The 15,450-nt window shown below is 40.9% G+C and overlaps 1 protein-coding gene across 9 annotated transcripts in view; it reads left to right on the top strand.

Moving 5' to 3' along the window:
- Window positions 1-15,450, top strand: part of CNOT1 (CCR4-NOT transcription complex subunit 1) — a 60,000-nt gene that overhangs the window by 9,230 nt on the left and 35,320 nt on the right. For 8 of the 9 annotated variants that reach the window (XM_067004747.1, XM_067004742.1, XM_067004744.1 and 5 more), the window contains exons 3-16: window positions 1,589-1,696; window positions 2,410-2,508; window positions 3,026-3,094; window positions 3,198-3,252; window positions 3,674-3,877; window positions 5,309-5,477; window positions 7,508-7,634; window positions 7,907-8,017; window positions 9,621-9,791; window positions 10,374-10,501; window positions 11,521-11,761; window positions 12,930-13,049; window positions 13,884-14,006; window positions 14,241-14,392. In XM_067004747.1, coding sequence (XP_066860848.1) covers window positions 1,589-1,696; window positions 2,410-2,508; window positions 3,026-3,094; window positions 3,198-3,252; window positions 3,674-3,877; window positions 5,309-5,477; window positions 7,508-7,634; window positions 7,907-8,017; window positions 9,621-9,791; window positions 10,374-10,501; window positions 11,521-11,761; window positions 12,930-13,049; window positions 13,884-14,006; window positions 14,241-14,392 — 1,877 coding nt within the window. The remainder of the gene's footprint in view (window positions 1-1,588; window positions 1,697-2,409; window positions 2,509-3,025; window positions 3,095-3,197; window positions 3,253-3,673; window positions 3,878-5,308; window positions 5,478-7,507; window positions 7,635-7,906; window positions 8,018-9,620; window positions 9,792-10,373; window positions 10,502-11,520; window positions 11,762-12,929; window positions 13,050-13,883; window positions 14,007-14,240; window positions 14,393-15,450) is intronic. The other variant, XM_067004746.1, reaches the window with a different exon arrangement.

The following is a 15,450-nucleotide window of genomic DNA, read 5'->3' as shown; positions in this document are numbered from 1 at the left end:
GAGTTGTTTAAGCAAATTGCTTGTTTTCTGAAGCCTCAGCTCACTCACAGAACTTGCTGTCAGTTCTGTTGTGCTGCCTTTTGCATGAATGCGAGCATCTTCCCCCTTAATCCAGGGGGGTGGCTGCCACTCAGGACGGCGCTGTCAGCTAACTGAAGCGGGCTGTTTGCTCCAGGCCGATGTATCACGAGCGTGTATGTTGTAGCCCCTGGTCATGATGCAGAGCTATCTCCAACTCGGATGTTCCTTCCCAGCAGAACAAAACTTGGCAGCTCCTGGAGTGAGCAGCCTGTGAGGGAAGGGGAAGTACGGGGTCAGATAACGATAGAGGAATTGAGCAGAGCCGTCGGAGAAGCTGAAGCGGATGCAGCCTGAAGCAACGCTGTCTGGCCCTTTGCACAAAGAAGCCACCAGCAGACGAGGATGTTTGTGGCAGGGTGCAGCCCTGAACTTGATGGAGGAAGTCACAGCGCAGGGCAGAGCTGCTGGGGCGTGCTTCCACATGTTGTGGAAACAATGGCCAAATTTTGCTGGTAGATGGAGGTTGGGTTTGATGTTAGCTGCTGTTATTTGGACAAATAAAGCAAGTTACTGGTGTTGGAGTGACTTGAACCTTCTGCCGCTCTAGGTTCTACTGAAAACGAGTGATGCTGTGCAGTTAGGTGAGGCTTAAAGAAGTGAATGCAGGCTGAAACAGCCTGAAGGTGCTTCAGGCAGCAAGCTGATGAGCTGATCTGTACCCAGGAGTTAAACTAAAGGCAAATCGCAGGGCACACTAACACAAACGGAGTAGTGTTACTAAGATTTAATAATGAGTAATAGATGTTGAAACTAACAAATGTGAATCATCTATTTAGACCGAGCTGTGGAGTTTGGCTGAATGAGCTCTAAGGACAGGGGAAATGTCATGTGCTGAGTGCTTGCGGCCCAGAAATTTTATTTTAAAGTTTGTTAATGAACAAATGGGAAATTAATTTTTTTTATATGGCAGGAAACACTGTATAGTATTTCATTTTTGTCTAAAAAGGGTCTGGAGTAGTAGTGGCAGCCAGTCATGACCAGGAGACAAGGTAGAAGCTGTCTGCAAGCTGAAGGAAGGTTCCCTACAGCATCCTGTCTGGGAGAAATTCCCGATATGTAGGTATAGCACACAGATGCGGGCTGTCTCAGGGCTCTGCTCTTGTACACTGAGGCACAGAAGAGGTAGGAAAAATATGGGGGAAAGCAGGACCTTGGCACCATGTGGATTCTGGGCTGCTTTAGTGGCAGAGAAGCATAAAATTGTCCTCTAGTGACTTGAAAACCCCCTCCCTTAATGCTTCTGTAAGAACCCTACCTGTGAAATGCATGGCTTCTCTCAAAGTGATGTCTGCCTAGATTGTTTTCCTATCTTTTTACGGTTTTCATTTGCAAATAGGTTTAATGACTTGTTTTCTAGGTTACTAATTAAAAGGGAAACATTTTCAATTGTTGAAACTCCACATGTATTAAGCACTCAAAGTACTGCTCTATCCACAGTGCTAGTCCTAGATCATGCTCTCTAATGACAGTTTGTTACCAAGTTGTTTTTTGGATGCTTTTTTTCCAGATTGTGAACAGGCACGGTCCCGAGGCAGACAGGCATTTACTACGCTGTCTATTCTCGCACGTGGATTTCAGTGGCGATGGTAAAAGCAGTGGCAAAGATTTCCATCAGGTAAAGTTTGCGCTGAGGCAGCTGCTTGTTAATGTTGCTTGTTATCAAATCCTGTTGCAGATATTCCTATTTTTAGCACAAAGGGAGGTTGGAGATAGTAGCTTCAAGCAAAATACTGCTATGACGTTGGGCTTTTCAACTGGAAGCAGCTCTTGCCAGTCCTCTAGTCTGAGGGCAGTAAATTGTTGCTATCTGACTCTTAAAATACCTTGATCTGGAAAAGCAGCTGAAGTACAATTGCTCTTTTCACCACATACAGTGCTCTACTTTGAAAGCCTGTATTTGTCTCCTGAAAACTTTGTCCCAGTCCACTAACTGGTTCGTCTGGTGTCGGGTTGTGTTTTTCGTCCTTAAGCAATGTTGGCACAGACTTTTTAGCTCACAAATAAGAACCAAATATTCTTAGATTCTCTACTGCATGTGTGTGAGGTTGCTTACAGAAAATGAAATGTTGTGTGTTTGCAAATCAGTTCTCTTTGCCATTTTATGCAAATGTTTGGTCACTTTCTTAATCTTAGAGGGAAAACCAAACAAAACCTTAAGTAAACTTGACTGAAAGGAAACTAGTTAGATGAGTGCTGATGAGAATTTAGGCACTTGCAAGACTTAAAGGTTTCCTATATTTAGTACTACTGCATTTAGTGAAAAGAAGCAGCTTTATTGTCTTGTTCTGTGTTGAAACGATATGAATGTTCAAGTTTTGTTCTTTCTAGACTCAATTTCTGATCCAGGAGTGTGCGTCGCTGATTACGAAACCAAACTTTATCTCGACGCTGTCCTACGCCATTGACAATCCCTTGCACTATCAGAAGGTCTGTAAGCTTGTTGAAAAGGATCCTCCTGTTTTTCCCTTGTGTTTTTCATATTGTTTTTTTTTTTTAGGCTAAGATCACTTGTGTTAAAGTCTTCAAAAATTGAGCTTGCATGGAAGTTCTGTTTTGTTAAACTGAGCTAGTTACTCAGTCACTCAGAATAACTAAAAACTAATTTTAAAAGCTTAATCTAATGTTAGTACCTGATGGCTTGTTTCTGGCAGACAGTACCAAAATAAATGATCAGTGCTCCTGTGTTTCTTTCAGTATGAAAGCCATGATGGGGGTTTAATGCTGAAATAGATTAATAGAGGGATATGTGGAATAAACTTTTAGTCTAGACGTATCCAAAAATAGTTCTAGAGATGCTTAGTTTACCAATATAGGCTTTGTGTTAACTTACAGTAGAGCAGTTACTAAAATTAAAGACCTTTAAATGGGCTGTAGTTTTCCTGCCGCATGACAAATGAGACTAATCATGTAATCAGCTCTCTTTAACTCTTCTTACCTTTTTCAGAGTCTAAAGCCTTCACCCCATTTATTTGCCCAATTGAGTAAAGTCATCAAATTAAGTAAAGTTCAAGAGGTAGGTGTACATTTTATTTCCAAAATATTTCAATGTTTTATGACTGAGCTTGTTGGAAAGGATGAAGTCCCCTTACTGTGATGTTTGTTTTTATTGTTTGCAGGTGATATTTGGTCTCGCTTTACTGAACTCTTTCAGCTCAGATCTACGAGGTTTTGGTAAGTAAAGCTTCCAAGCTATTGTAGCAAGAACATCTTTTTTCTTTGTAAGCAGTGGACTTTCGAGGTGGATAGATGTTTGCGTGCATCACCTTGCAATCAGGGGAGCTACTGAAGTCTAAGAGCATTTCGAGAGAGGCAATAGGTAGCTTGGTCATCTTGTCTTATGAAGGTGGGGGTCCCTTCCATGAATGTCGTGCTAGATGATGAATTAAGTTGAGATACTGTGATATCTTACCTTTTAGTTGTCCACTAATACTGAGCTCAGGGGTACGGATTGTGAGGTTTCTATTTAAATCAGAACTCTTGCAGCTTGTGGTAAACATATGCTGGGTAAGAGAATGGTACTTAAGCTAAAAATGAGTCTTCATCTTGAAAAGAAATTTCAGGTTTTGACTTGAGTCTCTTTTGTGTTCAAAAGCTGCCCAGTTCATCAAACAGAAACTCCCGGATCTTTTGCGCTCTTACATTGACGCGGACGTCAGTGGAAATCAAGAAGGTGGCTTCCAAGATATTGCAATAGAGGTCCTGCACCTTCTCCTCTCCCATCTCCTTTTTGGGCAGAAGGGAGCATTTGGGGTGGGACAGGAACAAATTGACGCTTTCCTCAAAACATTACGTAGAGGTAAGTGTGGTGTTTTTCTGGATGCCTGACTAAATGCAGATTTTGAGATAGGCTTTTATAACTTGCAGTCAGTGTAGACTGCTGAAATGGGGGGGTGAGGTAGAACTCACTAAATCTTCACAACAAAACTGACAGAAAAATACTGCTATTTTAACATCTGTTTTAGCATATTTCTCTTTTAGTGAGCAGTAGCATGAGACAACTTCAAGGCTTTTTTTTGAAAAGTGTTTTGATAAATAAGCAAAATAAATAAAGGGAATAAGCTAGTGTGTTTGCTTGTGTGGGATGTCACGATTCTAACTGAAGCAACACATGCAGTGTAGTTGAAAAACTTGAGCTCTTTACATGGAGAGGAACATGCATTAAAATCCACATATTTGAAAGGGTAAGTGCTAGGTTGTTTATATCGGGTGCAGATCTACGAGGAAATATTAGCAGAACAAAGGAAGTGGTTTTGAATAAAAATAGTTAATTTCCTGGAATCTACCATGGTCCGTGTGTGGTGGCAGGGGACGCTGTCAGTGGGCTATGAACTGGTAGTCTCTTCCTTTCCAAAATAAAAGTTTGCTGTAAACCCTTCAGAAGGAGGACTTGGACTCAGAACCCAACTGCATTTAACACAACACATGGCTTGGTTCTGCCCAGGCCTTAAGGACGTCACCCTTTGTGCAAAAGCAGAATGTTTCTTCTGTATGCTTAGGTGTAACTTCTTAGATCATGCTTGCTTTAATGCCGATTAGTGTTTAGCTTCTATTATTCCTCTCGCTTTGCTTTGGGAAATTGGGAATTCTTCTCTGAATGGCCCCAAAGGGTATGGAGGCGTTACGCATCATCTTAAAGATAGTGCTGCATAAGGAAGGCCTGCCCATAAGCTGTCTTTACTCTGCTGCATTCCACTGCAAGTAAAACTCCTACCCACACCTCTGATTTTCTCAGGACTGTATTTCCCTTAAACTTGTCTTCCCTGAAAGGAGTATTCTGTCCTTCCATCCCCAAGTTTCACGCTTAGATTGCTGGACTTCTTAGGCTGAGCACTCAGTAGCAGCTCCTTTGTTTCCTAATACTTCCTGATTTGGAGGAGAGCCTTGCTTTACTGCTATATTGTTTCCTGCTCTGTGTTTTTTTGGATGACTGCTGTTAGTGACAATCTAGTTGTAAACTTACCACTGCGGCTGCTAGCCTTTTTTTGGCAGCTGCGGTGTGAACCTGTGCTAAGGTAGCCTATTTTACATTCTTGTTCTCTAGGAATATGTAAGTGCCAGTAGGGAACTGGTAGGTGGGATGGAGAAATGCTCTATGAGTGCCCTCCGGATATCTGTAGCAGCAGGGAAACTCTACTACAGCGCTCAAGTTATTTTGAATAGTGACTTGCATGTGAGTGGTGTTCTGGGTTTTTGACACTGACTTTGTTTTTGTTCCTCTCACCCTCAGATTTTCCCCAGGAGCGTTGTCCTGTGGTGCTTGCACCACTTCTATACCCTGAAAAACGGGACATTCTAATGGACAGGATCCTGCCTGATTCTGGAGGGATAGCCAAAACAATGATGGAGAGTTCTCTGGCAGACTTCATGCAAGAAGTTGGCTATGGCTTTTGTACAAGGTTTGTAGGAAAACCCAATTTCTTACGTGGAATCGATCATCTTGGGTGGTGGTGGTTTTCTTTCTCTTCTTGAGACAAAAGGTAAAGAAAAAGAACACTTTAAGTACTAAAATAACTAGAAGTATTATGAGGTTATCTGTTTTTATTCCTGTTTTGTGTCTTGCTTCTAGCATGTGTAGTGTATTTGTTGAAATTGCATATGATTTTGTTATGGTAAGGAATGTTAGCTAAAGGTATTCACCTTCCTTGGGAAGGTTTGATAAGGGTTTGACCAGTATCCTTTTTTATAGAAACAGAATGGCTAGATAGGCATAAATTCAAACGAAATCCTACTAGATCTGTAGGAGAACTCTGTTTTTGTGGCAGACTCCTGTTAGTTCACTGTCCACATGAAATGGATTAGAGAAGAACTGAAGATGATAATCCCTCTTCAAGAGAGCTGACCAACAGCAGCTTTCTGTTTGTGTTAGATTGTGATGGGTGTGGTACACTTCATAATAGAGATTATTTGAAGCTGTAGGATATAATTATGACAATGAGTTGCTGGTGATAAAGCAGAGTATCCCGATATCATCTTCAGTCTGTGCCTGCTTAGGCTTATTTTGATAAAAACACAGCTGTCTTAAACTTCCCCTGGATTTGTGTGTGTATTTGTAGAAATACTTCACCCACATCCTCACGACAGTATTCCATGTTCTTGCTATCTGCCCCTACTCTGAAATGTTGTATATGCAGTTCTGTTAACTGGACTTGCTTGTGCTGCATGAAATGGGCTGTCATGTACAGAGCTGTGTGGACTTGCTGGGAGTGGCATGAGCAGTACTGTACATCTTTGCACCTAACACAAATATTCTGTTACATAGATTATATACACGTGTGAATTGGAATTATCACCAGAAAAGTAGAAGCAGCTGGACCTAAGCTAGACTTCTAGTGAAGAGTTAATTAGAATATATTAAAAGCTTTCATACTGTGTATGTTATCTTTTCAAAAACTGAATTGGGTTTATTGATGCAGTTCTTAGGGATCAAGGAGAGTTCTCTGATACCTAGTTCTGATAGCAGGAGACTGCAAATGTGTGACCAGTTTTGACTTAGGCTTAGCCCTCGGTTTGAACCTAACATTTCTTAAGGGAAGATTCACTTAAGAAGCATAAGCTAGGAGAAATGAATGATTTTGTGTTCTGGAAGACTTTGGACTGTGCTGAGGAGGTGATCAGGTCTCAAAGATAGTATTAGCTAAGTTTCTGTTGGTGTGGTGGAATACAGACACAACATAAATGTGTTCAAGGTATTGAAAAGGAATTTGTTAGCATGTGCCCGCAAATAAAACATACTTGATCTGTGCTGAAGCTGCATAGATATTAACTGCTGGCCTCTTTGAGAAGCGTTAAAGTGAAACAAATATCGCAAAAACAAGTTGAATTTTATTAAAAAAAAAAATCAGTGTTTAAGCCTCTGGTAATTGTTTGCTCTTTTGGCTCCTTGAATGTTTTTGCTACTGACCTCTGATCAGAAACTCTGTGGCTTGTATCAGGTTGAGCTGCATATGTTCAGTTTACCTTGTCAAACTGGTGATGTGCACTGTTGAAATGTGTGTCGTCAGAGTCTTTGTTTCACTTTCAGCTAGCAGAAGACTTCAGTCTTTGAAGCTCTGTTTCATAGATCAATGTGTGGAAGTGCTTTTAACAGAAAACACTGCTAAACCTACCCTGTATTTTTACTTTGACAAAGCATAGCCTGTCAAACGTGTCTCACTAACTTGAGTCTGCCTAGCTTTGAATTAAATACACAGCACTGTATGCTTCGTGGAAATAATTGCATGGACTTGCTACCTAAGTTGTCTTGTTGCTTACCTTAGAATTTATGTTGGAGCATTTGACTGATACAACCGTGAAGCTGAGTAAATTGTCATATTTTACCCTTTGCAATTAGTTTCTCCCAATGGTCTGTGCTTTGGTTTTTATGGCTTTTTGTGCCACAGTAAAACCTGCTTTAGTACTAAGGTCTGTCTGTTTTGTTGCATCTTAGTGTTGAAGAATGTCGCAACATAATCATGCAGTTTGGTGTCCGGGAAGTCACGGCTGCCCAGGTTGCCAGGGTTTTGGGGATGATGGCTCGAACTCATTCAGGGTTGACAGATGGTATTCCGTTACAAGTGAGTGGTCTGGTCGGGGCGGGGGGAGAGGGGAATGTGTTTTTTTTTAAACTGAAAATTAAGACTTACTTTTATTATTCAATATTCTTTTGTTCTGCCATAAATGTCTGTAATACATTTCTGAGTGAGGGATTCTTAGAACTGTGCAACTGGTGTCATTACCAGACTGAACCCTGTGTTTTTCTCTGTAGTGCAGAGAGTTCTAGTGGTTAGTGGTTTCTGAGACCTGGTGTTTTTTAGCTAGTGTTTGACTGGGTGTATTTTATTTGCAGTCTATTTCGGCTCCTGGCAGTGGGATTTGGAGTGACGGGAAGGATAAAAGTGATGGAGCACAAGCCCATACCTGGAATGTGGAGGTCTTAATTGATGTTCTTAAAGAGCTGGTAAGTTTTGTGAGCACCTTGACCTTGAATGCAGAACACCTGAAAGAAGGATGTGGCCCAGTGTGAATATAAAGTTTTTTTAAAGCTCCTAGTAGCCTGAATGGCTTTGAAACTCATGAATACAATTGTGCTGCTGTGCTTAAATGATGTCTTTTTCCCTTTGAACAAGAATATTTTGAAGAATTGTGGGAGCTAAAAACTACCTGAATGGCTAACGTGCGTGCAACCTGCAACTCATTCCACACTGCTTACTTCCACGTGCTGTAGCATGTGTTGTCTGAGGGGTTTTATGTTTGAAGAATTTATTTCCGAAGTGGAAATAGTCTGTGCGTCAGGCACCTTATTTTGCAAAGGTTCTAACTGCAGGCATTAAAATGAAACAAAGTATTTTTGTAGCTACTCATTCCAAACCTCTCAATGCTTCTTGTGCATGATGATGTTTCAAAAATAGAAAAGTTTTCCCACTGCTTTATAAGCAGCAATTTTCATAATTAACACAGTGAAACGTGAATACCATTTCTGTTGCCTACCGTGTATTGGGTGAGTTTTCTGTGCGGTCCCTCTAATCTACAAAGGAGTTGCTGTTTGTTTTTTTTTTTTGAAAGAATTTTCAAAAAATACAGCTAGACTGTTCTACGTGATGTACCAGTATCTGAGTCCCATTGTGCTGTAGAGATGACAGGTTTTGCGTGCTAATGTAGGTGTACTGTTTTTATTCTTAGAGAGCTCTGTACTGCATCTACCTTCTGTTTCCTTTAAGGAAACAGCCCTGAATTTTTTTCATTCTGTAAAAGCATACACATGGTGTGTAAGCTACAGCTGCAGCTATTAGCACAAATAGTGTGAGTTCTCCTGTATGTTCATTCTGTTATCAATAAAGTATTTTCTGTTCTTCAGGCACTTCATGCTTTTGTCTAACTTTCCAGTTGTGTAAGCACACCCGAGCCCTTTCTTACACATCTGACATGGTCCACGTTTACCTTGTGTTACATCAGCTTGTCAGGAAATTGACACATTGAGCAGTCAGTATCTATTTTTTTTGTATGTGGTGCTCACCTATCTTTGGAAGGTGATGTCTGTGTTCTGTAATTGCTGTAGTTCCCTCCAAACCCCTTCATCCTGAAGGTTTTACACTATTGCTGAAAATCTAATAGGTGCTTGCAAGCACTTGCACTGTAAATCCTTCAAAAGGAAAACAAGTTCTGCTTGGCAGCTGGTCAGATCCTTCTGCTTCTTATTGGACGGTGTATAGAAGCCTACAAAAGGAATCAGCTAGTATGCTAAGAAAGGAACTGTGCTGGGTGGTTTTTGGGTGTTGTTTTTTTTTTTTTCTGAAGACTTGTTAAAGAGATGTTTAGAAAGATGAACAGCTACTGGCTGTGGTGCTGGGGGAGGTGAGATTCGCAGGCTGGTTTCAAACAGTAACTTGCATTGAGTTCTCAGAGCTATCTAAATTGTGTTTTTTAAAACAAAAACTGCCTTCAACTAAAAGTCGGGTGGATGTTAAGCTGAGCAAAATACTCATGAAGTGGGGTTCTTACAAGAAAGTAGTGAAGATTGTAATGCCTAAGGCTAACTAGTCTCTTGTTTTTTCTGGATGCAGAATCCTAGCCTGGACTTCAAAGTAGTAACCTATGAATTGGACCACCCGGGATTTCAGATTCGTGACAGCAAGGGCCTGCATATTGTGGTGTTTGGCATCCAGAGAGGCTTGGGCATGGAAGTTTTTCCAGTTAATGCCATATACAGACCTTGGAAGCATGCAGAGGGCCAGGTAGGTTTACCAGCGTTTTGGCCATGTCTGTACAAAACATAAGAAGTTCATGAATTTCACAAATGGTAGATGTGGATTGGTAATGTGAATTTTCAGACAAGCCATGTTTGACAACTTGGCCTGTACGGCATAGGCCTCGAGTATGTTACCGAAGTACAGTCTGTAAATTAAACGGTGTCCGCATTGTTTGCGGGAAGGTGGTCGCTTGCTCTACCTGTCACACTGCGTCTGTTTTTAGCGGAGTTCTGACTTGCAGTGCAGCTGAGCGCAGACCCACTGCTGCATGGCAGTCCTGGGAGGTTTTTACCTGGTTACACAAAAAGGCTAGAGCTTTGCAGAATACAGCCGTGCAGGCAGGTGCCCTGGTCACACCCTTATTTATCATGCTCAGAAACCGTGGGAAGAGTAGTTCTTATGCTCTAGTGAAGTTCAGTCTTGTGTAAAACATGCTTATTGTCAGTCTTGGCTCATTTCTACTGCTTTGTTGGTTTGTGTTGCTCTCAGAAATGTTGCTTGATAAAGTGGAAGGAACCTGTAACTTCAAAGACCTAAACTAACTATTTTTGATATCTCTTACACCAGCTCTCCTTCATTCAACATTCCCTCATAAACCCTGACATCTTCTGTTTTGCTGACTACGCTTGTCATACTGTTGCCACAGACATCCTGAAAGCACCACCAGAGGATGACAATCGAGAAATTGCCACATGGTAAACCTGCTCTCCCCAAACCGCTTTTCTTACCTAGATTTAGAGTAAGACAACTTACCTGCTCAAATGTGACTTTACCTTCGTGCAACATGATGTGTCTGTAGCTATGTGTACATTCCAGTTGATCAGCTGTCAGTATTTTTCAGTGTTTGCTGGAAGTTTTCACATTAGAACTTCCTGTGTACTTCCGTAATATCTGAAAATGTATTGCTAGGTGTTGCTTTTAATGGAGTCTTCTGCTTGTCTAGAGAATTTCTGCTAATGTATTTCGATGAATCCTGTAAGTGGAGGGGGAGGGGGGTAGAGGAGATAGGAATTTAAATGTCTTTTTTCAGGATGGCATTAGAAAAACTTGTTCCACTTATATGAAATAAGTCCTGGGATTTAAATAATAAATTTTTAGAGCTATTGCTGTGTTATTGCACAAAGCTGAGTAATGTGACTCCTTGAGCTGACAATTACAGCTGCTTTTAATACAGCTTGCAGCTGATTTCAGTGCAGATATTTGTTTCTATTCCCATTGTACAACCTGAAGTAAGGAATTGGAGGATGGGAAAGATGGTTAAAGTAGGAGAAGGTAGCGATGTCTGTATCTCTGAAAGAGACAAAAGTAGGATATCTTCCTCAGATTTCACAGGTGTGTACTCAGGTGTAGAAAACATGTGTTTCATTTTTGGAGATATGTTTCAAGTTTAGTTATTCAGGTGACCCACCTCAAGCTGAATTTTTTTTGAACATCAGTGTTCAATTCTCCCTCTTCCATAATAGCAAGAGCTCTTAAGCTCTTAAATTGGTTTGATTTTTGTCTTTAAAAAAGAAAAGAAATTTTTCATGGATAAGAATATTCCTGTAGGCTTAATTGCACTTGATAGGAGCTGCAGTTTCAGGTTGCTTGCAGTGGGCATTACTTTATGTAGTCTTGCAGTTGATGCTACAAAATGTTTGAATCCAGGATCCTGTAAGCAAACTACTTGTAACTTTGAGGGGGGCCCTGTCTGTTTGTTTTTTCCTTTTGTTAGGAAGAGCCTGGATTTGATCGAATCTCTGTTGCGATTGGCAGAAGTGGGACAGTATGAGCAGGTTAAGCAGCTCTTCAGTTTTCCTATCAAGCATTGCCCGGATATGTTGGTATTGGCCTTATTGCAGATCAACACTTCCTGGCATACCTTGCGCCATGAACTCATCTCCACGCTCATGCCAATTTTCCTTGGCAACCATCCCAACTCGGCCATCATTTTGCACTATGCATGGCATGGACAGGTGAGTGTTTCTGCTCGTGTTTAAGTTTTAAGTAAAGTTTGATTTTAAAATCAAGAGGGAGAAAGACAACCTGGCACATCTAAAACATGGAAACTTTAAGCATTAAGAGAGGAAACAGTTCAAAATAAGATAGCCTCCAACTTTTAGCCAAGTGCATTGGAGGCTATTCTAGGTATAAAGAAACTGCAAGTACCATAACTTGTAGTGAGAGTGTAGCTTTCTGAAAATCTAGGACTGGCTGCTGCCCTTCTTCAAAGAGAACTTCCATGCTGAGAGAAGGCAACTATGTGTATAAGCCCTATGTTTTTAATGGGCAAACAAGTAGTTTTTTTATAGATTTGCCTTTCATCTTGGTTTTCATCACTGTGCCCACAGGTAGTTAAGTAAATACAAGTCATAGGAAGAAGCTTAAGGCAGAGGAAGCCTCTAGGGCGGGAGGGGAATCTGCATTAGAAAATATATTGCCCTTTTAGGTACAGTGGTGTTGAGGATACAAAGCTTGACCTCAGGGGATCTTGGTCCATATTCACTGCAAAGTCATGGTTGTACACTAGCTGAAGTGCCATGAAAGTTTGTTTTCTTTGTACAAGTCTTTAAACTGCAGAATAGGGGTGGGATAAAAGTGATGTGTTCTTTGCATAAGGTCTTGAAATGGCAGAATATGCAGTTTTTCAGCAGGCTAGGCTCCAAAATAACGTACAGAGTGATTGCTGTCATGTGACAGGGCGCTGCTCTACAGTTTGAGGATGTTTGACTTCCTCAGATGTGGGAACTGAAAGCAAAACCCTTGCTGCCAACAGAAATTTACTTGAATTGCGCTTTGATTGCTCATGTGTGAGCAAAGAGCTCGATACTGGTTTTGCAATGTCAGGCTGTGACATGGCAGTTCTGGCTTCAGGCAGCACATCAGGCGGAACGTTCTGTGATTCACATATTCCAAAAGCTATTTCTCTGTAACTGAGAGGAATATTCATCATTCCTTTAGTTGAGCTCCTGGATAATTTTATTCATTGCATGTTAAGAGTCCAAATAAGAAACTAAATTGTAAATTAAAGAGTAAATATTGTTTGTGTGTTGGGCTTCAGAGGTAACATATCCTACTAAATGTTCGAATAGTTGATCCTTTTCCTAGAGGCATGAAGTACAATCCTAATTTAATTCTTCTCAGGGTCAGTCTCCTTCGATTCGTCAGCTTATCATGCATGCAATGGCAGAATGGTACATGAGAGGGGAGCAGTATGACCAGGCAAAATTGTCACGTATTCTTGATGTGGCGCAAGACTTGAAGGTGAGTTTTGCAAAGTACCATTATTATTTTCTGTCTGGTGTCTTATGCAGACTTGCTCATCTTGTAACAAAGGCTAAGCTTAACTTGGATGTGACTAATTTAGTAAGGATTCCTAAGAAGCAGTGTAATAGAACTGCTTGCTATATGCATGTACTGTAAATCCAGGAAGAGCTTCAACCGTTTTGACCTTGAATACCATTGAAATGGGAATATAGAAAAAATCCTTCAGACGCTTGTTTGAAGGAGGCACCGCTGAGGTTGATGGAATGGGGGTTTCTTGAGAATACTGCTATTTTATAATTGTTTACACACTCACAAAAGAGACCGGAAGCGACATCGGGCTTCTTAAAGGCATTTATCACTTCTAAAGTTAGATGCAAAATAATTGGGTGTCACAAAGTGCAAGAGCTTCAAATTAGTTTTGTTATATCAGTTTCTGTGTTCAAGGATGAATGCTGATCAGATGTATTCAGTGGCTCTGAAGTGGTCAAGGTCTGTTGGCAGGGAGACGCTAGGTTATTCTGACTAATTCTGTTGCAATATTGTCTTGGTAGCTCTTGGCCGCTAGCTGGTAGATTTTCATACAGGAATTTAAAACCATAAGCACAAGGTCTCTACAAGAAGGCCATGCAATGCTTTCAGATGAGAGCTCTTGCTTATTTGTGCCACGAGCAAACTGTGTGTGAAACTGATAGTACCAGTCTTTTTGTTGACTATGAAAGCACAGCAGGCTGTGATAGGAAGACTTCTTTATTAAAAAGTAAATGGGGATTAGAAAGGAGAAAGGGTATCCTTGTGTCTTCACTAGTAGTCTTCTGATTTTTTTTTCTTTAGGCCTTGTCAATGCTGCTAAATGGTACTCCATTTGCCTTTGTTATTGACCTTGCTGCACTTGCCTCTCGACGGGAATACCTCAAACTTGACAAATGGCTCACAGATAAAATTCGGGAGCATGGGGTAAAGCAGGATTTTTCTTTTTATTTCTACATTCTATCAGTGACTAACTTAAGTCACTTTGATAATCTTATAAGTAGCTTTAAGGTTGTGGAAAGTGTCCATGGTCTGATAGTTCAACATTTTCACTGAACTATAATAGCTTAGTGTGATTCTTCCCACGGTACAATTGCCAAGTTTGAAATAATGGCTTGGATGTGGTTTGGGAGATTAAGTTAACTTTTTTTTTTTCCTCAGGAGCCCTTCATCCAGGCCTGCATGACTTTCTTAAAGAGAAGATGTCCATCTATCTTGGGTGGCCTTGCTCCGGAAAAAGATCAGCCCAAAAGTGCTCAGCTTCCTCCAGAAACCTTGGCGACTATGTTGGCATGTCTGCAAGCTTGTGCTGGGTAAGGGCAATATTGCTTAGACTGAATGTCATCCGCTTGAAGCCTGCTTTCTGGCCTCGTACTGCACGTGCTCACAGGTGGTTTGGGGTTTCCTATGGGTTGCTGAGAGTTATAATCTTGCACAGCTAAATTTGATAGTATGTTTAATTTTTCAGTGAAGCTTCTCATACAGAGTAGGTGATGAGACTGAAAGTGTTCTTGTCTTTATAGTCAAGTGGGTGGGATGATGTTGGTAACCGCGGGATGGCTGGTTAGTGAGATACTGGGTTAATGGCCAGAGGCAGGGCTGTGACTTGGACAAAAAGGAATATGTCATAACTACAGAATGGGGCGGCATCATGGGAAACAATGAGGTTTTATAAAGGGTTTTTTAATCATGTTAGGCAAATAAGTGGTTGCTACCCTAGCAGAGAGGGCTAATGCAGTCCTTATGCATAGAAGAAAGCTGGAGATTGTAACGTAATTGAGACTGAAACTGGACACATGTAACTTCAGTTGTTTTTACTTGAAATACTGACTGTCTCAAAGTAGTCAAAGGACGGGAAATAGCTAAGGTCTTCTGCAGATGAATTTGTTTAGCTAAAATCCTGAAGGAAATAGCGTAGGTCCTAGAGACCTGCTCTCTGCAAGAGGGAGAGGTAGGTTACAGAAAGACTAAAGCAAGCAGAAACTGGACAAATCAATTTTAAATAATGTTTTAAGTAAAAATAACTAAATGTTGCAAAATACTGGTGATGTTGCTGTCAGACCAAGGTGGTATTTGACTGCAGCAATATTTTGGAGTTAACGAGGCTTAGCCCAGTGTGACATATGAGCCAGAGGGTCTGGAAGCTGGAGATGGTGCTAGTTTTGGTGTTAAGTTTTGACACCTAAGGAGTCTGGCATGCCCAAGTGCATGTTAGCTGATCTAAGGGTTATATTGTTACGCAGTGCTGTCTTGACAGATAGAGGAAACATATGTAGAAGTGTCAGATGATTCCAAGCTCGCGTAAACAACAGGGAAACAAATACCAACATAGTGATTGCTATCTGAACTGGAAGGGAATTTCAGAGGTCCT

The sequence above is a fragment of the Anser cygnoides genome, chromosome 12, assembly GCF_040182565.1.
Source record: "Anser cygnoides isolate HZ-2024a breed goose chromosome 12, Taihu_goose_T2T_genome, whole genome shotgun sequence".
Taxonomy (NCBI): Eukaryota; Metazoa; Chordata; class Aves; order Anseriformes; family Anatidae; genus Anser; species Anser cygnoides.
This window is presented reverse-complemented; position numbering and strand designations above follow the sequence as displayed.